The sequence below is a fragment of the Procambarus clarkii genome, chromosome 69 (genome assembly GCF_040958095.1).
Source record: "Procambarus clarkii isolate CNS0578487 chromosome 69, FALCON_Pclarkii_2.0, whole genome shotgun sequence".
In the NCBI taxonomy this organism is placed as follows: Eukaryota; Metazoa; Arthropoda; class Malacostraca; order Decapoda; family Cambaridae; genus Procambarus; species Procambarus clarkii.
Genome location: NC_091218.1, coordinates 28099175 through 28124356, shown reverse-complemented (window position 1 = coordinate 28124356; position 25182 = coordinate 28099175). Strand labels below are relative to the sequence as shown.

At 41.7% G+C, this 25182-nt stretch overlaps 1 protein-coding gene across 3 annotated transcripts in view; it reads left to right on the top strand.

Annotated features, from left to right (window-relative positions):
- Positions 1-25182, top strand: part of Hinfp (Histone H4 transcription factor) — a 96244-nt gene that overhangs the window by 55016 nt on the left and 16046 nt on the right. For all 3 annotated transcript variants that reach the window (XM_069311307.1, XM_045765283.2, XM_045765285.2), the window contains exons 2-8: positions 3053-3243; positions 3744-3924; positions 8067-8221; positions 15204-15384; positions 15819-15971; positions 17478-17676; positions 21991-22120. In XM_069311307.1, the coding sequence (XP_069167408.1) occupies positions 3061-3243; positions 3744-3924; positions 8067-8221; positions 15204-15384; positions 15819-15971; positions 17478-17676; positions 21991-22120 (1182 nt within the window). In that variant the 5' untranslated portion in view covers positions 3053-3060. The remainder of the gene's footprint in view (positions 1-3052; positions 3244-3743; positions 3925-8066; positions 8222-15203; positions 15385-15818; positions 15972-17477; positions 17677-21990; positions 22121-25182) is intronic.

The window sequence follows — 25182 nt, the reverse complement described above, 5'->3', positions numbered from 1 at the left end:
AGGTTAGGCTGACCTAACCTAACTCAACCAAACCAAACCGACGCTTGGATCGTCGACTTGATTTGGCGTCACCAGCTCTTTATTTTCGTCTAATTTCTTTATCAAAAGATACTTTTTCAGATTAAAATTATGTTTTTTCGTGTTGTACATTCAGCACCAACATTATAATGAGTAAATATATCATATTTATTCATTACTAACGTATTGCCAGGAAGCTTTGTGAAGCTTGTGTAGCTTGCGGTAATTAAACGGACCGCTGCTGGGTAAATAGAGGCTACAGTTAAGGATTGGCACCTTTCAGTTAATCCTCTCCAGCCAGGATATGAACCCAGGCCAAAGCGCTCGCGAAGTGCCGGGTGAGTGTTTTACCACTGTGCCATGGGGACAGAGGCAGTTTTAGCTGCCTTGTGCATGGCATCAAGCTAGATAACAGCCATGCGAGATGGTATCCATATAAATGAGACTCTGAAACTCTTGCTTTGTTGTTTATAATAGATGTTTTATAATAGATTTTACAACATTCCTAGTATCCATTTTGCATGTTGGGTTTTAAGTGTTTGAAGAGCTGACTTTGAATCGCAGCCAACATCTTTCCATTATATTTTAGGCCGCATTCACTCGTTTAGGTGATGGTGTAATAATAATAATAATAATAATAATAATAATAATAATAATAATAATAATAATAATAATAAAAAAAATAAATAATAATTGTTTACAAGTGTACATATAATTCATACTGGGGGGGGAGGGGGAAGGCAGCCAGTACTCGCCTAGTTGTGCTTGTGGGAGGTTGAGCTTTAGCTCATTGGTCCCAGTCTCAACTATCAATCTACTGGTGTACAGATTCCTGAGCTTCTCAAGCTCTCTCTCATATCTTCATTTGAAACTATGCATAAGAGTCAACCTCCACCACATCACTTCCTAGTGATGTGGTGGAATGATGTCATTCCATTTACTAACTACACTGACATTGAAAAAGTTCTTTCTAATGTCTCTGTGGCTCATTTAGGTACTCATCTTCCACCTATGTCCTCGTGTGTGTGTACCACCCATGTTAAATAATCCATCATTGTCTACCCTGTCAATTCCCCTAAGAATTATGAATGTGATGATCATGTCTCCACAAGCTCTTGTCTTCCAGTGACATGAGGTGCAGTTCACACAGCCTTTCCTCATAACTCATGCCTCTTAGTTCTTGGACTAGCCTAGTGGCATACCTCTGAACTTTTTCCAGCTTCATCTTGTGCTTGACAAGGTGGGGGCAAGAAATATTGTAATACTTTCAATATGACAATTTAAGTTGCTGTACTCATAATAGCAGTCTTTTGATTTTATTCACTTGGTTCCTTTGATATGAAATGCTGGGCAATCTGTTAAAACATTCCTTCTTGTTTAGTGAATTTGAAGTTTTAGGTGGAAAAATTTGCTATTTTCAGAGCGACACATTCCTCTATTTAGGACATTTCTGTAGTTTCTTGGGTGTTTATATTTACAAGTTCCATTAGCTCTTCTTGATAGTCCATATTTGCATACACCCCATGCATAATATTGGCAGAGTCCTGGTTTATGCTTCGTTGGGTTGTGTTGGTTTATCCGCAGTACACTTTGTGTCGGCTCTTTGATGGAAGATGTAGGTTAAGGTCTTTCAGATTCTTGTTATTGTTCTGTCACTTCCTTAACTGCTTCTAATATTACTGTCTCTATGGCTATTTGTGCATAGGGTTAGCTTGATATCCTCCTTGCTTTTTCCTATATCTTGTGTAACCTCCTTCATCTTTTCTGATGAAATCTCTTTTTACCTGTTGAATTTCCTTGTCTAACCTATTGTATTCACTAACATCTGGCTTGGATTTAACTTCAAGAGTCTTCAATACTCTATTTTCTTCCTACAGGACTTTTCCTTTAGTTTCCCAGTGATTCTTATCTTTGTATAATTCCTTCATTTTACCTTTTATGGATGTAACTTTAAATTTTCATTACTGCTGGTCAAATTCTTTATTTTATCCACGTGATTACTTACAGTGATCTCTAGTTTTGCCAACCTGTCATGAAGACCATTCCTACTAATATTTTTTCTTGGTCAAAAACCATCAAAATTAATCTCTTCTATTTTGTCCTTCCTCTTGCTGGCAGCCATCTTTGTTTTGGTGACCATGTGCTCCCACACCATTTCCTTAAAAAAAAAAAAAATACAATTTCTGCATTGTTATTGTAACTTGTTTAGATTCTTTCTGTTTTGGCAGATATTCATACACATTTATGCACTGCTTCACTCTGCTGTGTCTTGTTTATCCCACCCAAAATCTTGATAACACTGGAGCTCCCCAGCTCTCACCCCTCCCACCGCACCACCACCGCCACTTTTTTTTATTTCAATTTTTTATATATTTATATATACAAGAGCTCTTACATTCTTGTACAGCCGTTAGCATGCATAGCATATTGGGCAAGTCCTTAATCTTAATTTTCACACACGTAGTCCCTTAGGACTACAAACCCTGAGCGCTGTGCACCCTAAATCACTTAGTGATACAACCAATCATGTCTTCGTTCTACAATGGACGAGGATAGATTGTCTGGATTAACTTTGCTCCCATTGAAAGACAGTTGACTACTGAGGTGGATTATTATAATCATAGATAACTTTGCAGGGGCCTTGGCAAAAGAGGCTTTTGTAGTTGCTTTGTACATTTTTCATATTGCTTTGTTTTCCATTTTAGTTTTACATTTGATATGTAAAATAATTAAATAACATGCATGTTTCTATTATTTCCCATTTTGTACAGTATTTATGAGCTTACTGTAAAACATTTTTATTGTTTTGATTTTAAATACAAAATAACAATTGTGTACTTGCTTTAAAACTGTATCCTTCTCATATTTTGATTTAAATACAAAATAAAAGGCATAAAGAAATTAAAATTATTTGTGCCGTTATGCCCTTTTATGTTCTTACTTCCCTTAAGTTTAGAACCTGGCTATGCCACTGCCTCTACCCCTTTAAATTTTTTTTTTTACTTGGTGTAACAATTAATTTTATTGTTTGCAGCTAGGAAAATGACTCTAAAGAGGAAGTTATGTGAGATGAACGATGTAGACTGGGATAGAACGGAGGAGGCAGGCAGCAATATTTCCTTACAGTCCTCTATGGATACTGAAGGCTCTCCATATTATGCTATGGAGAACAGTCAAGAGGAAGCTATTGACGATCCCGCTGCTAATTCCGTAGGAGACCAAAGTGTGAGTATATATTTGCGCTCTTGAATTGTTGCAAGTACTGTGTTGATTTTTTATAGTAAATCTATAGTTTCAATAGTGAAACTTTAATTTTTCACTGTTAAATCTGTAGGCTAAGTTACGGGCACAGTATTGAGTTTATAATATAAAACTTGGGCAGATTTATTAATGCTGTACTTTTTGTAATAGAAACTACAGTAACGATTACTTTACAATAACTGTTTGTAATGATCAGAAGGCTTGATAACCCATGGGCTTCCAAAGAAATATTGTCCCATCAGTTCTGATTAAGTAATCTTAATTTAAGGTAAAATGTAAGAATACTCAGGAAGAGGAACTGTGATTATCAAGATACAGTACAGTACAGTATTTAATTTATCTCGGAGGAAATGAAAGTGTTTTTACTTGCACTCTAGTCATGTACCATAATTGGGGGCTAAAGAGGGCAAGCCACAGAATGCCATATCAAGCTAGAAAAGCTAACTTTAAGTTTATCAACATAGACTACAGAGACTAGTGAGTCGGCCGAGCCGAAGAAGAAGCCCACCAAGAAAAAGAAAATATCGGCTGCAATGGTGCAGCAACAGATGAGCTTAAATTGTGAGTGGAACATGTGTTCAGCCGTGTATAAGAAGATGGAGCAGTTTGTGTCGCATGTTGCCGATCATCTTGCTGCAGAAACAGGTGTGTTCGTTGTAAAATATGATGCATTATTCTATAATGTGATGCGCAATTATTCTATAATATGATATATTATTCTATAAATTTTTTTTATAGAATAATACATCATATGTTACCACATTATATTGCATCAATACATCACCACGTTAGCGCAATGTGGCTAATGCAATGTTAGCCAGATTGTGTTATATAACGCAATGTGGCTAACACTGTTTTGGGTTTTTTACTTTTTAAATATTGGCTATGGAAGGAGTCTTTGTATAAGCTAATAAAACCTTGGGACTCCATATGGTAAACTGGTGTTGAATGTAATAAATTCTTGATACTTAAACATGGAAAAAAATTACGAACTTAAATGGAATATAGGATGCAAGATGCAATCTGATTTCCTCAAAGAAGGAAAAACGACGTGTAAAAGATGTGGTGGTAATGTTGGACGATCAAATATCATGTCAACTAGGAGAGTTATAGGGTATATTATGAGGAACTTTAAATCCATGGATTCCACCACAATGCTCCTACTTTCAGAACATTTTGTATTTTCCCATGTTGAATACTGCTTGGTACATGCATCCACTTGCAAAGCAGGAGAGGTTTCAGAGACAAATTCAGAAAACATGTATGGCATGTATAAACATGGTAAAGCATGTAAATTATTAGGTCTGTCTCAAAGAACTCAATATATATACTTTCTGGAAAGGAGATAAGAGGTATAACATTGGGTAATCGGAATAAATTCAAGTTTGAGTTTTTAAATGCCGAACTCTAATAAAAATTCGGAGTACTGTATATAGATTTCTGCTGAACAAAAGTCACATTAAATTCAAATTTGTTTATTTTTGGACATTGGAGGTAACTTGAATAGGGGTAGGCTGCATATAATTTGGATTATGGAGTGTAGACACTACCTACCTGTTGTTGGTTCTGGGGATCAATGTCCCCCAAATTCAGTCTCTGACCACACCTGGAAGGCTGCATTCCAAATACGTACAACTAAATATAATGTATTGGAGTGACAGATGGTAAGAAACACACACTATAACCAGTGAAGAGGTAGATGCCATTGGCACACTTGGGAGACAACTATACGAATACCAGAAGTCCACGGCCCTTCGATCTCATGATCTTGTCAAATATAAGTAAAAATATGTGCAGTCATAATTTTGTGTACAACATGCACATACACGAACCACGCCCACCAGGGAAGGAAGTGGAAGTGAAGGAAGATCGAAGCGACCAATGTCACCCAAATCCTGATCCATAAAACTCAAGCGGGGCATCTCCAGGGCCTCCAATCAGGCAAACAATCTGGTGCATTGCAAGAAGGAGAATCGAGCATGCAACACAGCCGCCACCTGATTCCTGAGATCAGCAGACAGGAAATGAGTAAATTGAAGCACAAATGGGAAAGAAGTCCTGCAAGACTCGGGTCGTAGGTGTCACCGACTAAACAGGCAGCATGACGGAGGCAGTTTGGATGATCGTCACCCTGAGGCAGGAGCGATGAGCAACCTACAACTTTGCACAAGGCGAGAGTGGATTCTGAAGAAGTATTCATGGTACCACCGAGCCCATGGGTTTTCCAGGGCCTGTAGGGTAAATGAGCCCCATGGGAAGCCCAGGCACTGGGGCCAGCTAAGCCAGTAGAATCCCTGTCTAGTAGCAGGCAAACTGACTACCAGTAGCAGCCGTGTACCCTCGGGAGTAACAGAGGAGGACCACCAACACTACCTAGGCTAGCCTAATAAGAGGCTAGGCAGCCCTCCACTGTGTACAAAGGATAAAAACACAAGAAATGGAAACTAATAGCCCCCAAAGAAGCACAACAAGCAAACTGGCAGCCAGAGAGAAGCATTGGTCACTGCGTTGTAGTAAGGCAGGCTGCACCAACCGCAGTGTGCCCACACCCAGCAAATAACACTCTCCCACCCTGGGCAAGATGGAAAGCCCAAGAGCAAAGACAACCTCAAGCAATGAAGTCTTCAACAGGGAGTGATTCCCAAATGCCCCCTGGGAAGATAGCCCTGAAACACAAGAGCAGTTCTTACGGAGCACCTAAAAAAGTTGATCCTAGGTGAATGCTGCTTTGTGTACAAGAAGAAACCTGGCCAACACCCAAACACACCGTTGCTACAGCCACACACGGCAAAATCCAGAACAGGAACTTGAGGCCAGAGGTGACCGCAGCACATCTGTTCAAGAACTGGAGTGGTAAGCAGCCGTCTTAGGTGCTCTCCCCCTTAAGCACCGCCACTTAAGCTAACAAGTGGAGGTGCTAGTCGCATGAAGGGTTGCTTGTTTGGTTTACTTTCAACGGGAGTTATTTTGATCTTCTTGGATGTATATTGTACAGGTTAACCAAAAAGTGGTCTGTTTTGATTCACCTACCTGTCTGGGTCGTTTCCCCCAGCCTATGGGAATTAGGACATACTTTAAATGTAAAGTGTTCATAGGCCATTGCTCCCTGCACCTCTCTGATGGAACCAGATTCTGTCTTGTGGTTCCTGGTAGGCATAAGAACTCCTGTGACTGATGACCCCAAACTAATATAGCACATATCAGTTCGGATAGTCTCGGGAAGCCGACGGGGCTCCCCCACAGAAAACAAAAATAAAAGACATTGATACCTGGTTGATGGGTTTCTGGGAATTTTTCTACTCCAGCAGCCTGGTCCGAGGCCAGGCTTGACTTGTGAGAGTTTGGTCCACTAGGCTGTTGCTTGCAGCAACCCGCAGGCACACACATCCACCACAGCCCCGTTGGTCTGGCACTCCTTGGAAAAAATGATCTAGTTTTCTCTTGAAGATGTCCACGGTTGTTCGGGCATTGAAATAAATGTTGAAATGTCTTTGTGGCAACTCTCGCCTCAGGCCCGGTTCGGGGCTACCTTCCTGAGGGCGACTGCTCGATGAATGCTCGTGAATTGTGATGTCATCATGAGACTTTCAGGCTTCTCTACGGCCAAAATAAGTCATACAGTTTGTTTCTTCAATGCAGATTTCTGCCGGAAACGTTTTGCGTAATAGTGGCTTTAGGCATTGTATGTACTAGCTCTATCTATAAATCCATCAACTTTCATTTTTCACCTTGTATGTATGTACTTTGCCTGTATAAATATTTGAGAGCTTTTAAATTCTTTAGATGAGATGGTAGAGGTACTTGCTGCCCCCTTGCTCAGGTTTGTCCCTAGATTCTTTCAAGCAGTTGCTTGTTTTGTTGGTAGTTTTCTCTTGGTATTCAATAGATCTTTAATTCACAGTCTCCGTGGTGTAGTGGTAAGGCACTCGCCTGGCGTTCCGCAAGTGCTATGTCATGGGTTCGTATCCTGGCCGGGGAGGATTTACTGGGCGCAATTCCTTAACTGTAGCCTTTGTTTAACGCAACAGTAAAATGTGTACTTGGATGAAAAAACGATTCTTCGCGGCAGGGGATCGTATTCCAGGGACCTTACTCTGATACTGGCTCCTGGTAGCCAAGGGTTGGTCTTAGCATTTTTCCTAAGGCATAGCTTGACTATTGTTTAGTTATGGGAGCTATTGCAGGGTGCCTCAAAGAAGTAGGTAGGGGGAGGTGAGGGGGGGAGGGTGAATGACTGCTGCATAGAATTATGGAGCCCTTTGTTTTAAAGACAGGATGCTCACAGAATAACTACCAACCATTTCTCACCTGCATCTGAAATATTAAACACATTAGTTTAACCATTTGCTAATTGCTACCATTCAGTTCCCATTTGTACTATGGCTAGACTCTTAGCTTCAGGCATAAGCTCCATTTCTCCAAGATGTAAGTCAGTATATCAAAACAATAAACACTGCTCATCAAAACAGTAATGTAAATGGTTTGACTGGAAATGGTCATCAGTTGTTTCAGCTGAATGGGTTAATAAAGGATGCAGTATCTGAATATGTATTGCTAAAAATCGTATTTTCATATGCGATAAAACCCACGGGAGCCGTGATGAGGATTTTAACCTATGTACTGTACTGGGTATTTCCAGATGCACACTCTAGACGACTACGCCACGTCACGGTCAAAGGAACGTTGTGGATTCCTGTGGATTTTCTCGTTGATATGTCATGGTAATGTGATTTGTGTGTGTCTTTCTTCACAAGTGTTAACGTTAAACGTACATGACATGTTTACAGGACCTCCATCAGGCGATGGGTATCTTTGTCATTGGAGAGAATGCTGGTTTGCATGTAGCACAAAGGAGGAGCGTTACCGCCATGTCTACTTTCATGCTTTCCATGCCAAGGTCAAGAGCATTGGTGCAGTTCTGATGGAAGAAAGACACAAAGAGGTAGAGTAACATGATCTCTTGTGAATACAGTATATGATTTTTATTAATTAATCTAAGTATAGAAACATTTTAATATTGTTATATTTCTGGGGGAAGCCCCTTCGGTTCCCCGGAGCTATCTGGGCTGATATGAATGTATTAGACCCCTGGCATCAAAGCGCATGCAGTTCTTAAGCCTACTGGGGACCATGAGCCAGAACCTGGCCCTTTCAGAGAGGCATGAGGAGCAATGGCCTAGAGGAACCCCAAGTGATTGGAAGCATTCTATGTCTGCCATCGACCGGTCAGCACCCAGAAAGGTAGGCACTCCACATCAAACCCTATCTGCTTAAAATATTGCTACTGAAAGTCAAACTGTTTGACAGAATTCCCCCAAATGAAAAACGAGCATAACGTCACAACTGTCACCGTGCTGCTATCTGCACAGCTCCCCCCTCCCTGGGATTGGGAAGAGGAAGGCCAAAACCCTCATGCTGGCTATCCACACTCCCAGTTCTGTGGCTGATGGGAGACCCGGCAATCGTGTGACTCTGGCTCCAGACGTTTTCCAGTGCTGTACCTTGTGGTGTGGTCCTGCCCGTTGGTGGTATATAAGACAGGAGTAATTTCACCAGTACTCGGGCTGCATGCGCTTAGGGTTACCTTCCCTAGGTGTCCTGTAAGTACTGCCCTTGTGGCTTGGGGTTCCCTTTTGGCATTTGGTGTTATTGACCCTTATCTCTTTGTATTCTTAGTGGTCCTCCGCTAGGTCTCCATGTGTGTACACATCACGGGGGTTCGGTAATTAGTAGTTCGCTTGGTAGTTTGGGGCGCTGGTTAGAAGTACCTTGCCTGGGCTTCCCTTAGCAGAGGTTCTAAGGGTCCTGAAAAACCCCATGTTACGGCCTGCTTGAGTCAGTAACCGGGGTCTTTCTGTTAACGTGTCATATAGTCTCTTCTTCTCTGATCCTACTTCAAGTCGGTGGCAAGTTCTCAAGAATTGGCGGTAGCAAGTAACAGTACAAGGAATAAATGGGGGGGGGGGGGGGGGATAAACAATATTCAATTACACCTTCACCAATATATTATCTACAGAAGTATAACTACACACATGTACACTATCGCTTTCACACAGGCCACTCAATAGATCTGCAGTGTTCATCAAATCCTGGTGAGTCCACTATCTTAAAGTACACGTCGTTCACGCTCAATGGTAATCACCGGCGAGTTCACCTTTCTCAACATGGGCCAGTCCAAACACCGTATCGTCACAATGTCCCAATACCTTACATCCGCTCTGCAAAAACACACTGGCAGAGGGCTTTAGCAACACGCTGACAGGGGGTCTCAAATAATTACGTACATGGGTAGCTAACACCCGGCAGAAGTCTCTAGCAACACACTAGCAGCACTTCTCAGTAGACGAACACTACTGTCATCTCGCAACTCCTCTTGGCCAAATCCCAGGTACGTCGGTCCATACAATGCTACACAAGTCAAACCGCTAACACACTGCTACTACCGACGGTGGCCACTTTGTCTTCTCACAGGATTAAATCAGGAGTTTTGGACTGCCCAAAGTGAACTGCCCTCCTCAGTGCAATCACCTCCTCATCTGTGAACATAAACGTCATTAGCTACACAGTATATTGGGTGACCTTAGGATATCACCCTTCCACCTGGGAACTGAAATTGTAATTGCATGCACAACTTAGATGGCGTTGGTATCATTACGCCACCCATCAGAGGTCATCATCGCCCTCGCCTCCTGAGGCATGAAATGGGAGCCTTTTACCGACGCCACACCACCGCCAACAGATGTCGTCTGCATCTCACCTAATATCTGGGAGTTGGAGTGCAGGTCCATAGATGGCGCCGAAATTGCCACTCCACACTCCAGCAACGGTGTAGATACAATAACACCCCACTTGGGCTCGGTGGTTTGATGGATGCATCCCCTAGGTTTCATCTCAATGTGTGCGAGTATAGTCAGTTTTGGGGTATAATTCAGGGTTAAGCCTATATATTCTCTAGATAACGCAACTCCCGCCAAAATTAGGCAGTACCAATTCCCCCTGCCCTATTGTATGGAAAGGAAAAAACTGCTGTATCTCATAAATATATAGTAGCTTAACGAATATTTACCTCGTAAGGCTAAGTGTGCTAGAGTTACTGGTAATTCTTTCTGCAGCCATGTATACCTCTTGCCTCTGCTAAACTATTGCCCAAAATTCTTTTCTTGATATCACTCGTAGGCTACACAAATAAATATGCATTATGCAGCAGAAACAAAGGTATTACAAAACTTATTACAGAAATACAGTACTGAAAATATATAATGATAATATCAATATCAGTTTTCCCTCACACGAATCCATAGTTCAACAACTAGCCGCTTGGTATTGGTGGCGCCACTGGTACGCCGATTAGCTGTTGTAAATGGAGAGTTTGCAGGACTATGTTTTCTTCTACTGTAATGTAGTAACTTCATTTACATAAATAAAACAAAGAAATATATACTAAATTGTAATAAAAATAAAAATTCATAAGATGAAATTAAACTTTTATTACTAAAACATGCTACCATAACTCGTCTGGTAATTTTAATTCAACCCTAGGCAGCGGTCATTGTCATACGTTGATTCACAGGGTAATGCAGTCATCTCGTATAACGATGTAAACAATTATTGTCTGGGTTTTACACGTATGATGCAAGTAAGGATATAGTTAGTCTGTGGATGAAATGGAATTTACCCTGACCCTCGAAAAATATCTTGCTCTCGTTAGTTACTAGTAAATTCTGTTACTCGTGAGCTACTGCGAAAGGTGAATGTGGTTATCGTTGTATGATTATCATCTGTGGGGTGTGCATTGGTGGCTTGCGCCTTATGTTTCAATCTATACTCTCGCCCATATGGTGCTAAATAGGCCATATTTCATTGACCAGAGCCCAACACCATTGAATATTATGCTCATATCCTTTTTACTACTTTATACTGGTTATAATGGAGTATATTATTATGTCTTGATACTTTTAATACACTATTAATATCTCCTTTGAACCTTGAGGTGGCAAGCTAGACACTCTACTAGAAAACCTTAAGAGTCCCAGAACCCAAGATGAATAGGAAAGTGCTAGTACGTATTCATGAGGTTCAAGGACACCATCCAGAAATTTGGCAGCAAGACCAGGCAAACCCAGGGGTTGTCTTAACAGCATTATGGGCCCCTGGGCACACCAGTGTGCTGGAGCCCCTACAACAACCATTCACAGGAATAAAAAGTAAATGGTCGATAACATTAAACATATATTTATTTTAGTGGCCGTTCAACAAAACTGGTGTTAAACATTAGTTGCTGCTCTACTGCATGGTTTTTAATCAACATGATATAACATTTGAACAATACACAAGGCTTGAAAAAAAAAACAATAATACTCAGTAAGCTACACAGATTAGATGACACAATATGAAATTACAAACATTTTATTAAAACAAGTATTTGTGGCATTACTTTTCAGAGAATTGCTTTTTTATTGGATTGGTGACAATGGTCTTCAGGATGTCATTTTCCATGCACACGAGTGAAAGCCAGTTCAAACGATGCTGCCTCATTGTGTTACGAAGCAGATTTTTTTTATAAGTTTCAGTCTTGAAAAAGAACGTTCTGTACAGTTGATCACCATCCTGCACATAACCACTGAGTGCAATTTCAACATTTGGGAATACAGATTTAAAATTGTCTGAAATTATTTTTCTCTGCAGTGCAGGGAGTCTCAGTTTTCATCAAGAGCCATGTAGTGCTTGAGATGCTCACGTTCATTTAAAAGGTCATCATAATTCAGGTCTTTGTGATACATATTAGCCAGATGTTTACACTTTTCTTTATGCATCAGAAGCAATAGTTTACATTGCTTCTGACAGGAAGGAAGAGAAGGAGCAAACTTAGACCAGGTGGAATTTACCTTCTCCATAACCAGATTCCTAAACACCAGAGGGGCTAACTCCAGGAAATCCAAACCACAAAAGTGGAAAAAACAAGCTCACAAAGTGGCAGCTACTTGAAAATCCTCCTGTCCCAAGATACGTTATGATAAGATTGACCCAGTTAGCAGAAATTTCAGAGGTCGCTGGGATGAAGGATTTATCAACGCCAAAAGGCAGCATAGCAGAAACAGACAAAATGATTGTTGACAAGCAGCATAGCCAACAAGCACATTTCAAACTTGTATGTTCTGAGAGAGGGCTCTATAAATCGGTCTGTGATGAGCCACACCACTGCTCACAGGGATTTACCAGAGTCTGAAGTAGCTAACCAAGTGGGACACCCAAGACTAGGGATGTCTGCCAGAAGAACAAGCACCAAACACAGCCTAGGTGCATAAGTTGAAGTCACGAAAAGAGAGAGAATGTTTGGCGCAGGGTTTTTGAGGTTTTCTAGGTAGTATTCTACTTTCGACATCTTCAGCAGGGTCTCCTTCCAGAAAGCTAATGCGGCTTCCGCGCAGAACACGGAACTGTTAACATATTTGCTGCACGCCAGCCCCAAGAAAAATGCCAAGAACTACATAGCAACCTCTTTGCAACCTTTTTCAAAAAGATCAAGACCTTCAATACCGTCAGCAGAGATGGCTTGTGGAAAATAATGGAGAAGTTTGGCTGTCCTGGCAGGTTCACCACGATTGTCTGGTAGTTCCATGGTAGCATGATGATGAAGTACTAGATAACGGTGTGAAGCAAGGCTGCGTTCCTGCCTCAAAACTCTTCAGTATGGTATTCTTTGTCATTCATACTGATGCTTTCTGTGATTGTCAGGATAGAATATCCATCAGATATAGGACTGACTGTGGGCTGTTTAACCTCAGGCTGTTACAAAGGTGAAGGAAACTGTCATAAGAGACTTTCTGTTCGCTGATTGTGCCCTCAATGCAAGCACAGAGCATATGATGCAGTCCGAAATTGACTGCTTCTAACAAGCTTGCAACAACTTCAGCTTCATCAGCACCAGAAAAGACCGAACTTATGTACCAACCCACACCCAGAATACCCTACCAGGAACTACACTTCATGGTTAAGGGGCAGAACCTACAGGTAGTCGACAACTTAACCTATCTTAGCACCATTCTCTCGAGCAGTGAACATAGATGCAGTAGTCAACAACAGGATTGCCAAGGCCAGCACTGCCTTTGGAAGATTTTGTGAGAATGACTGGGCGCGGAGGGGCCACACTCTTGCCATCAAACTGATGGTCTACCATGCAGTGGTACTCGCTATCTTTCTCTACGCCAGCAAGACCTGGACTGTCTACAGTACACACATTCCAAACAGCTCAATCACTTTCACTTGAGCTATCTCTGCAGACTCCTCCGCATCAGGTGGCAGGACAAAATCCCAGACACAGAGGTTCTGGAAAGGGCCAATATTCCCAGCGTCTACACCATCCTACAGAAAACTTGGCCCAGATGCACAGGCCATATTGTCGGAATGCCGATTGCCAATACTGCTGCTATATGGAGAATTATGTCAGGTCATGTGTTCAGTTGGGGGGGGTGGGGGGCAGAAGAAAAACTATTCAAGATCTGCCTCAAGGTGACCCTCAATAATCTGAACATCAGCCCCAACACTTAGGAGTCACTTGCTCAGGACCGTCCAATTTGGTGAAATAATGTCACCACAGGGGACCAGGCAGCAGAGAATGCACGGCCTGCAGAGGCTTGGAGGAAACGTGCTGCATGCAAAACTAGAGTAACCTCCACCTCTACAGCAGCACCCATCAACAAATGTCCCATGTGTGGGCGAGCCTTCTGGACTCGTATTGGTCTTATCAGTCATCTTCTGACACAGCCATCGAACTTCCAAGTGATATTGAAGTCATGGTCATTTTTGACTCAGGAGGACGAACATCATCAACTGGTTTCTTTTTGGCCCATTTGTTTGGTGGCCAGCTGTTACTTAGGGGCGTTCAACTTTATTTTGAAATGAATTGTTGCCGAGTTCTTTGGCTGCTTGTGCTTTGCTTTCTGTGACACTTGCAATTGTCTGTATTGCTTTGCTTACTTTATGGTTGTTTTCTCGGTGAGGGGGGAGAACAATCCCCTGCTCCCTGTGCCTCTGTGAGGGAGGTGAGGGGGGTAGGGGACTGGTTCTGGCTATGGTATCCAGAAGGCCATTCAGAACTTTTAAGGCTGATCTAAGTTTGATGTGACTCAGTAGTGGGGAGCTACCTCAGTGTGCTAGCTTTAGGGAGCCATCAAACCCATCTAGGTAGAGGCATTTCATTACATTCAGTGCTGGTTGTATGGTTCAGCTAATATTTTCTGTTAATGATATTAAGCATATGCTAGTAAATCAATTACTGTACTGGTAGGCTGAAGTTTGTTTCCATTGTACAGCCACATGCCCACCAGCTTGCAAGTATAGTACTCTAGTGGTTCACAAATATTATGACAAATAGGGGTGATAATTAAACAAAAATTTTAAATAAATTGTATACCTATATATAGGGAGCCGGTCGGCCGAGCGGACAGCACACTGGACTTGTGATCCTGTGGTCCTGGGTTTGATCCCAGGCTCCGGCGAGAAACATTGGGCAGAGTTTCTTTCACCCTATGCCCCTGTTACCTAGCAGTAAAAATAGGTACCTGGGTGTTAGTCAGCTGTTACGGGCTGCTTCCTGGGGGTGAAGGCCTGGTCAAGGACCGGGCCGCGGGGACACTAAAAAGCCCCGAAATCATCTCAAGATAACCTCAAGATAACCTTTCTATCTGTTAAGGAATTTACTTTCATTTATTTTGGTTATAATTCATTCCATCCCTTCCTCTACATGGCAAGCAGTTTCTTGCTGGGTTCCTAGTTCCTGTGGGTATTGTACTGTACAAAGTATTGAGCAATAATAGGTGATCTTTCTACATTGTAGATGTTTGGCACTGAGAAAGTTTTGAAAAAAATCATTTTTTCATTGTTAGGTATACATGTGCATTAAACTTGTGTAATATTTTTTTCAGTGCATTTTGGATTCTAGTGGTCGTAACATGGTACCCGAGATTCCGGAGCCATTTCAGTGCATGTGGGAGGATTGCGTATTAAGATTTGTCTCGGCGCAAGATTTCTATTGGCATGTTCTAGGCCATGTACGATGCACGGATCCTACTACCAGTACGAAGGCATTTGTGTGTAGCTGGGAAGGTGAGAAACTGTGGTTTAGCATGATATTGTATCTGCTCTGTATGTACGCTACAGTATTTAGACTTTTTTAGTATTAATACAGTGCAGAAGAAGCAGGAATATGTGAAAAGGTCAAAGAATAAGACAAAAAAAAAAAACAGGACATGGTAAACAGGAAAGTAAAGAAACGATAACAAGAGAACCATTGTCAAAAGAAATACAATAAGTAAAGAGGCTGTGATGGCATTTTTAACTGTAATATTTTATATCGGTGATTTAAGAAATTTTAAAAATGGTATTTTCTGAGGAATAATGTTAAGACTATTTCTAAAATTTGAAGTAAGCATGCTTCTCGCTGGGTTTGAGGTAGTAGTGAAGGTATGTGGCATGGTGTCTCAATAGAATTTTCCTGTACTACTTGTGACGAGTTAATTTATTTTGAATTTTTGTTGCAGGGTGTACGGCAACCTTTCGCCATAAAATACGACTTGGTGATCATACTCGCAGTCACACCCAGGAGAAAATTGTAGGCTGCCCTAATTGTGGTGGGATTTATGCTTCCAACACCAAATTCTTTGATCATTGCATTCGCCAACTGCCACTTGATTGTAAGTTGGCTGAACTGTTTAACAGTACTGTAGTGTAACTCTGGAACAATACTCAAAATATTCCATGTTAATTGTTGATTGATACATAATTGAGTAAATTTTGAGCAAGTAGCAATATTTAAAATATGGTTCTTTTAACCAACCCTTCCTCCTGTTTAGATAGTACGTATTATGACGATCGTCAATAGTCACGCATTCGTACGTACTTAGCCTTTAGGTAGTAGTAGTACACTTTAGATTAGGTTAGTTTAGTTTAGTTTGTCTTTGCAACACAAGTAAAAAATAGTTTTCCAGTTTGTCCAACTTAATGGTGCCGGTTTCTACTTTATAATTTCGTTGTACGTCGTATATATATATATATACACACTATGGTCCTCATCATTACTATAAGTACTCCCAAAACAAGAGGATGGCTGTTTTTAACAGATGAAAATGCATGGTTTGCACCTTTGGTATAAGAGGACTTAGCTCTTCAGACAAATTTAGTGTTGGAGATAGTGAAGGAGATAGATGATTAGTGCTTACCCAGTTGTCTATGGGGAGCAGCACCTAGCTTCAAGAATCGTCGTACCTCATAGCAATAGTACATGGTCTATTTATCCCTCTGGCCTCGCGGCTGAGTAGACAGCGCTCGGGATTTGTAGTCCTAAGGTTCTGGGTTCGATCCCCAGTGGAAGCAGAAACAAATGGGCAGACACGGAGAAATCACAATAGCGTGATGCATCAAATGAACAAATCCACAAGGGCTGTGATGAGGGTTCGAACCTACGTCCAAGTGGATCCCAGACGCACCTTAATTGACTGCCACGACATAGTAAAAGAATTGCAACTGGGAGTTCAACTGACCTTGCACAGATCCTGCAGTTTCTCCAAGACACAAACCAGGGTTTGTGATAAACCTATGATGGGTCAGGTCGACTGATCACAAACCATATGATCAGTTGACCCATACGCATATCAACAAAGTTGCTAGTCAAGGCAAAGGTCATAAGTAGAGTCCATTTTCCGATGAAATTTACGTTGTAACTCGTAAAATTAGTAAGTAGGAGCAGTCGTAATTCAAGGTGCCACTGTACTTTGTCGTGCGGCGCTTTGAAACGTCTCCAGTTTTGTACTCCACCACGTTACCACCTTCCTTGCCCTTTGAACTAGGATTTTGCAGTAGACCTGTTTATAATTAGTGGCATGGCAATAACAAATTTACATCTATTTTAAATAGTGACAGCTCCTTAAGCAAATAGGCAATTGTTTTCTACGGATTCATTGGCTTGTTCTTATGAGAGGGTTTACTTGTATTATGGATGGTTGACTGGTATTTTGTAGTTAAATAATTTGTCACATGCTGATTGTAATTATATAAATTGAAGTGTTTTAACCACTTGTGCAGGTATTTGCATAGGAATCACAATTCAGAATATTGAATAAAGACAATAAATTTTTTTTGTTTATTATGGACCATGTATGCTTTTGAAGTTTTTAAATCATTACATTTTATTATGTTTCCAGCACAACAATTCCAGTGTTCTCTTTGCTCAAGAAGGTATGCAAATGAAAGATTGCTACGGGACCACGTGCGACACCACATCAATCTCTATAAGTGTGGAGAGTGTGATATGTCATGCCCCAACAAGTCGGCACTTGCAGCACATACCCGGTATCGCCATGCTAAAGAAAAGCCCTTTAAGTGCACTCAGTGTGGTCGTGGGTAAGAACATGCGACGTTCATTTTTCACATTTTAGATTTCAAGTTTATATCGTCAACAAATGATCCCATTCAAGAGGCTTAACCAGTAACACTGACAATCTGTCCTCAGTCTTTGTTCATCCATCCAGCGGTCAACCCCAAAGATGCATTCATGAATCTTAACATGCAGTTCAATTCATAATAGAAATTTTCTCAAATATAAATTAATATTGTACTTATATATTAGCAAATTGTGCACATTTAGGCATTGATTAGGATAAATTAGGTGTTCAGGTTCTGTTGATTATTTGTAGTACGTGGGTGAAGCATTTACTGCATTGTGGTTCAAACAAAATTCATCATCAAAACATTGTTCGAGAAGTGTTCAAACATCATCAGTTGCAAGTCATTTGTAAATCTTTTTTCATTCATAAATGGGGTTTGGTGGGTGCATGGAATCACTTTTGGTATTTGTTTATGAGGACAGGCTGCATCACAGTTACTATGAAGCAAGAGAATGTTTCAAATTCAAAATTCATTGCAGACATGCCTTGTTTTAGCACCGGCTGGTGTGCAATTTGCTTGTTACTAACACCGTGTTTGTTTTCAGGTTTATTTCTGGGGGAGCCCCTACGGCTCCCTGGAGTTATCAAGGCTGAAATGTATATCATTAGACTTGTGCATCAGTCAGTGTGAATGGAGATCTAGACACTAACGGGGACCACGAGTCAGAATCTGGCTCCCTCAGAGAGGCACAAGGAGCAATGGCTTATAGAAATGCACATGTGATTTGGAGCATTCTATGTCTACTATCGACTGGGCCAGGCACCAAAAAAGGTAAGCACCCCACAACAAACCCCTATTCTGGTTAAAACTACGAAAATAGACAAACGAGTGGACAGAACTCCCCAAATGAAAACGAGCAAACGAACATGATATCACACGAGCCGTGCCGCATGTTTGCGCTGTCCCCCCTCCCCAGGAGAGGGAAAGGGGGGAACTGCCCTGTCCTACCTGCAGGCTTCGTCTCAGTGGCAGTATGAAGTTTCCTGGTGGTCCTTCTGTTTCTTTGTCTCATCATTGTTCTTCACTTTCTGGTCAGGTTGTTTTGTTCTTTCTCTCATGGCTGTTTCAGGACCTTCATCTTATGCCGAATACTGTTGCCTCGTTTTGTGCGGCGTTGGGGGAGCCGCTGGAGCTTGCTTTCGGTATTGATGTTACTTCTGCACCGTTTTGCAAGCTGTCTTGGGCGCTGTTTCACCTCCGGCCTGCTCATGCATTGCCTGAGCTGTCCTGGTCTTTGGACAGAGTATTCTCTTATCTGTCTTCTCAGTTTGTTGTGGCCCCTTCGGTTCAGGATTGTTTTTCCAAAGCTCTTTTCTTGTTTGTGTTGGTCTCTGGGGGTCGGGTTGGGGAATTTCATGAAAATCAGAGGTAGACCCACGGTGACTTGTGGAAGGGAACCCCAACCCCTTTATGGCGGTACATACAGGGCACTCAGGGAAGGTGGTTATTTATCTTGAGGTTATCTTGAGATGATTTCGGGGCTTTTTTTAGTGTCCCCGCGGCCCGGTCCTCGACCAGGCCTCCACCCCCAGGAAGCAGCCCGTGACAGCTGACTAACACCCAGGTACCTATTTTACTGCTAGGTAACAGGGGCATAGGGTGAAAGAAACTCTGCCCATTGTTTCTCGCCAGCGCCTGGGATCGAAACCAGGACCACAGGATCACAAGTCCCGCGTGCTGTCCGCTCGGCCGACTGGTGACCCTAAGCACATGCAGGTCGTGTACCTGTGAATATTACTCCCAGCTCGCACACCACCTAAGAGAAGTACTGAACCCAGGCACAGCACAATAAGAATCTGGAGCCATAATGACCAAGCCTTATCCCATTAGCTGAGGAGCTGAAAGTTGGGTTGCCGGCGCAGGGATCTGGGAAGAACCCCCCCCCCTTTCCCCCTCCCGAGGGAAGGGAGGGAAATTGCGCAGACATGCGGCGCGGCTCTTGTGACTTCATGCTTGTTTGCTCGTTTTCAATTGGGGGAGTTCTGTCCACTCGTTTGTCTATTTTCATTGTTTTTAACCATAATAGGGGTATATTTTGTGGCTCTTGCCTTTCTGGGTGCCTGTCCCAGTCGATGGCATATATAGAATGCTCCAAAATCACATGTGCATTCTATGGACCATTGCTCCCTGTGCCTCTCTGAGGGGGGCCAGGTTCTGGCTTATGGTCCCTGATAGGCCTAGAACTCCACCCACATCAACTGATGTCAAAGTTAGTGTTATCCATATCAACCTGGATAGCTCCGGTGAGCCGCAGGGGCTCCCCCGCAGAAAAAAAATTCATTCAGGATTTAGTAACCAAGATGCTGATATTATCAAACATTGTGCATAGAGTTAGTGATAGGGGTGTTATATTGTAGGCATTATGTCGAGTCGGCTGGCATTGTTGGTTGACTATAGCGTGTTGATGCTGTGCTGTGTGGGGCCAATCAGACCAGTTTAGTGGTTTGTCATGATGTACAAAACTGTAGATAGTTGTGTGTTTGTTTATATGCATATATACACTGCATATACACATACAAATAGTGCATATGCATTGCAGTAACAGCAAAAGCTCTGTTCAAAGCCCGAGAATATAATATCGTCACTAACATTTTACCTAAATGCATTAGAGTATAGTGATGTTTTACACATTTTATTATGTAAATTTATCAGGTTCCATAATATGTGCATGGAAAATACGGGAGGGCCAGGTCCCAAATTTACACAGTAAAATAACTAAATTTCAGATATAGAACAGAAGTGTCAGGCGAGTGAATGATATTGAAGGAAATGCAGAACGGAAACAGTGAAAAACAGAGGTGCCATAGGCACAGAGAATACTGTATGAACATTAGAGGTCTACGGTTGTTGAACATCTTCCCAGCGAGTGTAAGAAATATTGCCGGAACAAAAGTGGACCTCTTAAAGAGAAAATTGGATAGTTTTCTTCTAGAAGTGCCAGACCAACCAGTCTGTAGTGGCCTGTGGGATGCTCCAAGCACCAGCCTGTTGGACCAAGCTCTTATAAGTCAAGCCTGGCTCTGGGTTGGGCTAGGGAATTAAAACAACTTCCAGAATCCCATCCAGGTACAATACAGGTACACTGTATTGTTATCAGAATGCTGCTGCTGATAGCAACACTGTGCCTATAATTTGCAATGTGTGTTGTATATTGTGATGCATTTTGCGTCGTCTGCTGGTAGCGTGCTGACCATGGATTTCATTTTCACACCCACCAGATTGGCTTAGTGGTCCATATTCGTGCATGAAAATGTACAGTTATAAATGAGGGGTGTATACAATGTAACACCACCAAAAATAGAATGTTATATTACTGTCAGCAAATACTCTAGATGCATCTTAGTGACATGAATATACAGTATTTAAGGATTCTGATGTTCCACATATTTTATTGCATAAATTTCTCAAAAGATACACTATTGAATAACATACTGAAAAAAAAGCAGAGTAAAACTAATCAGAAATATTGAAGTAAATATGTAAAAAATATATTTGGGGCAACACACAGCTGGCCTGGGGTGACAACCCTGGGGCGACAACACTGGAGCATATGCTCGATGAGTGTACGTGAATCGTGTGGTCGTCGCGTGACTTTCAGGCTTCACCACAGCCAAAGTAAGTCGCATACAATTTTTGTTATCATTTTTCCCATGACTAGGCGAGTGCATTTTAACAATATTAGACGAAAAGGTGTTTTAATTTATTTGTTTTTATGCGCACCTGATTCTTGCATGATATAATTAGTGGCACAGCCCAGGGGTTTGAAGATAGGTTCTAATTACTGAATTAAGGAAGAAACTAAAACAAAAGCAGAAACAACATATAAAATACTGTCAAAGCACACTATTGAAAGAAAAAAATGCATTGGATGGTCCCTGGTATGCTTACAATGACTTGCAAGGGCGCTGTGTCAATCGAATTGAGTAGAGCTATCCAGGTAGCTAGCAACAAGGAACCCCTAAGGACCAACCAGAAAGGAGTTTTTTTTTCAGCAACTGGCAATTTTTCTGTGTATTTTTTATGTGTGAACCTTACACACAGTTTTCCCTATATTATAGAATATGTTGAGCATATCCTTGAAGAATTAGGTAGCCTTTGTTTATTTGCATGATAAGATTGGTGTCAAGACATTTTGCTGCACGCCATCTTCCTTGTACACAATATCATTGGATAAATTTTGTATTTCCACAGAAGAGGCTTTCACTAAAGTCTCTATTGTCAATACTATCTAAAGTCTGTTTCATTTTCTAGAATGGTATTGCTTTTCAGCTTTACGCTTATTGCGGATTTGACTCGCCATCTTACTGTTCATTCCGAAGAGCCAGCCTATGTTTGCCCCTACAACGAATGTGATTATAAATGCCGCTCATCAACTACTCTGAATAGGCACATTAAAATGGTGAGAAGTATTTGTGTTTATTTTTGCTTATGGTCTTTGTTGTGTTTAGTTGTATTTGTTATCTGCGACAGACTCATGCTGAAATTGTTTATATTTGGGTCTGAGTATCCATGAACGTTGGGGACATTACACATGCCAAGCATTCTAGATTTGATTATGTACTGAATTCATAGCTGGAAAGGTTGGGGGGAGGGGGAGAATCATTAAATATAAATGTGAAAATTGGTGTTGTCTTGAAAGGCTCCATTGGTGACATCCCTATTGTCACCAAGATCACCTTAGCCGTCTCATGGCTAAGTGGTCATCGTTTGTGATTCACAATTCAGGGACCTGGGTTTGATTACCAGCCAATACAGAAACTATTGGATAGAGTATCTCACCTGACACCTCTGTTCATCTAGCAGTAAATAGGTACAAGGGAGTTGTAGCTGTTGTGGGCTGCATCCTGGGTATGTGTGTGTAATTATCCAAGTTTAATGACTAAAGTGTAGTTACAGGATACGAGCTACTCCTGTGGAGTCCCGTCTTCTCAGCACTGTCATATTTAACCCTTAGACAGGGGGTTCAATGAATCATCATTCATTGATTCATGGGGTGATGCAGTTATCATCATATGGCAATTTAAACAATTACTGTCTGTTTTACATGTGCTTGCCTAGTTGTGCTTGCAGGGGTTGTGCTTTGCTCTTTGGTCCTGCATCTTGACTGTCAATCAACTGGTAATTACCCAAGTGAAGTTACAGGATGAGAGCTATGCTTGTGGTGTCCCATCTTTACAGTACTGCCATATAATGCTTTGAAACTACTGTCGGTTTTGACCTCCACCACCACTTCCCTCAACTTCTTTCAACTGTCTACCACTCTGTTTGCAAAAGAAAACTCTTAACTTTTTTGGCACCTTTGTTTCCTTAGCTTGAATCTGTGATCTCTTTTTCTTGAAGTTCCAGGTTTCTGGAATTCCTCTTTGTCAATTTGGTTGATTTGTTGTTATTATTTTGCAAGTGGTAATATTACCACTTTTTCTTATAGATTTGGCATATTTAACCCCCTCTAGTCCCTCTTTGTAACTCTTGTTTTTCAGTTCTGGAAGCCATTTTGTAGTTTGACTTTGCACCTTTTCCAGTTTATTGATGTGCTGCTTGAGATATGGGCACCATACAACTGTTGGATGTTCCAATTTTTGTCTCGCAAAAGTCATGAACAGTTTTAGTATTTCACCATCCATGTACTGTAGTTAAAAGCAATTTTCAAGTTGGAAAGTGCAGCATATGCTCCTCCCACAATGTTCTGTGTGTTCCTCTGGTGACAGTCTACTATCCAGAACCACCCATAGATCGCTCTTTGATAAAGTTCATAAAGTCCTTTCCACATAATTTGAAGGTTGTGTGGGGGGTCTTTTCCTATTCCACATTCCATAACATGGCATTTATTCACAGTGAATTCTATTTGCCACATGGTGCTCCTAGCACTTATTTTATCCAGATCAATTTGAAAGGCATGACAATCATCTAAGGTTCCTATATTCCTGATGCTGCTAGTAGCTTAGCATCATTAGCAAACGTGTTTCATTTAATTCTGTATTCCTTCTGGTAAATTGTTTATGTAGATGTTGAACATTACTGGTGCAAGAATTGAACAATGTGGTACCCCCGCTAGTAACACTCCTCCAGTCAGATACATTACCTCTAATTACCGCTCTTATCTTTCTGTCGGAAAATTTGTCCTCCATGTCAGCAGTCTCCTGCATGTTCCAATTTTCAAAACAACCTTTCGTGTGGGACTCTGTTAAAAACCTTATTTAGGTTCAAATAGACACAGCCCAACCATCTCTTTCCTGTAGAATCATGGTATGAGGTTTCTTGCTGATCTGTTCTCCACTTCCTTTCTCTTTGTTGGTGCTCTTCCGTTTCTGAGGAAGTGGATCATTTGTTCCTTTCTTGTTCGTTTCCTGATCTGTACCTCATGCCGAATAATGTCACTTCTTATTGTGCAGTGCTGGCGGAGCCACTGCTACTTGTGTTCAGCATCAATGCATCCTTGGCACCATTTTTGATGCTTTCTCGAGCATTGTTAAATATCTCGCCTGCACATGTGACACTTCAGCCTGCTTAGTCACTTGACCGTATTCTCACTTTTCTTTCCTTTTTCTTATTTTTGGATGTCCCATTCAGTCTGTGATTCATTTTCCAAGGCTTTGTGTTTGGTATCTCTTGCTTCTAGCTGTCAAGTCAGGGAGCTTGATGCTCTCCTCAGGAGGCATGGTTTTTGTTCTTTTGGTTTTGGTAGGCATTTTTGTACATTTGTAGCCCGCTCCTCCTTTTCTGGCTTTGAATGAGTCAGTTGGCTTCTGGAAGGGTCCTTTGGTTATTGACTGGGTTACACCATGTGTTGTGTGGTGGTGGTGTTGGCTCTACACCACTACCTTTGTGTCACCAACTCTGCTTCAGTGGATACTTTGTGGGTTGATAGTGGTACCCTGTTCCAGTTTGTGTTTAAGTCTAGCCAGGATGCAGTCTTCCATCGTAGCCACGATGTTAGGAAGTATGCCGCTTTGACGGCTGTTTGCTAAAATATCCTGGGTCGATATTTGGGCTCGGGGGTGAGGGAAAGGGGGGGGGGGTTGGAGGTCTGACGGCTTTCTGATGGTCTGGTATTTGGAGAATGTTCACTGGGCCTCGATGCCCCTGTGCAGCTTTCGGTTCTTTCTCTCGCTGGGAGTCTCCATTTTGTCCTGATTCCTGCCGTTCTCCCAACTCACTGGTAAGTTCCCTTGTGTTCTTCCTTTGCCATGGCTATTTAGCTTTTGGAAACCACAAAAGACCCCCCTCCCCTCCAGAAAATCAGTGTTGATTGTAATGAAATCCCAATTTCTGGGTGACCTCTAGTGGCTTCCTGATTCTTATCTCCCTTCCCGGTTTCGTCATGTAGGTTTTGTTTGTGCATCTGCTCCAGGACTGACTGCTCGGACCCCTGGGGGTGGTGAGCCCCTTTTCCCCCTACCCCCCAAATAAGCAGGATAAGGTGGGATGAATGAGCTTATGCTAGTTTTGAGAAATTTGGTT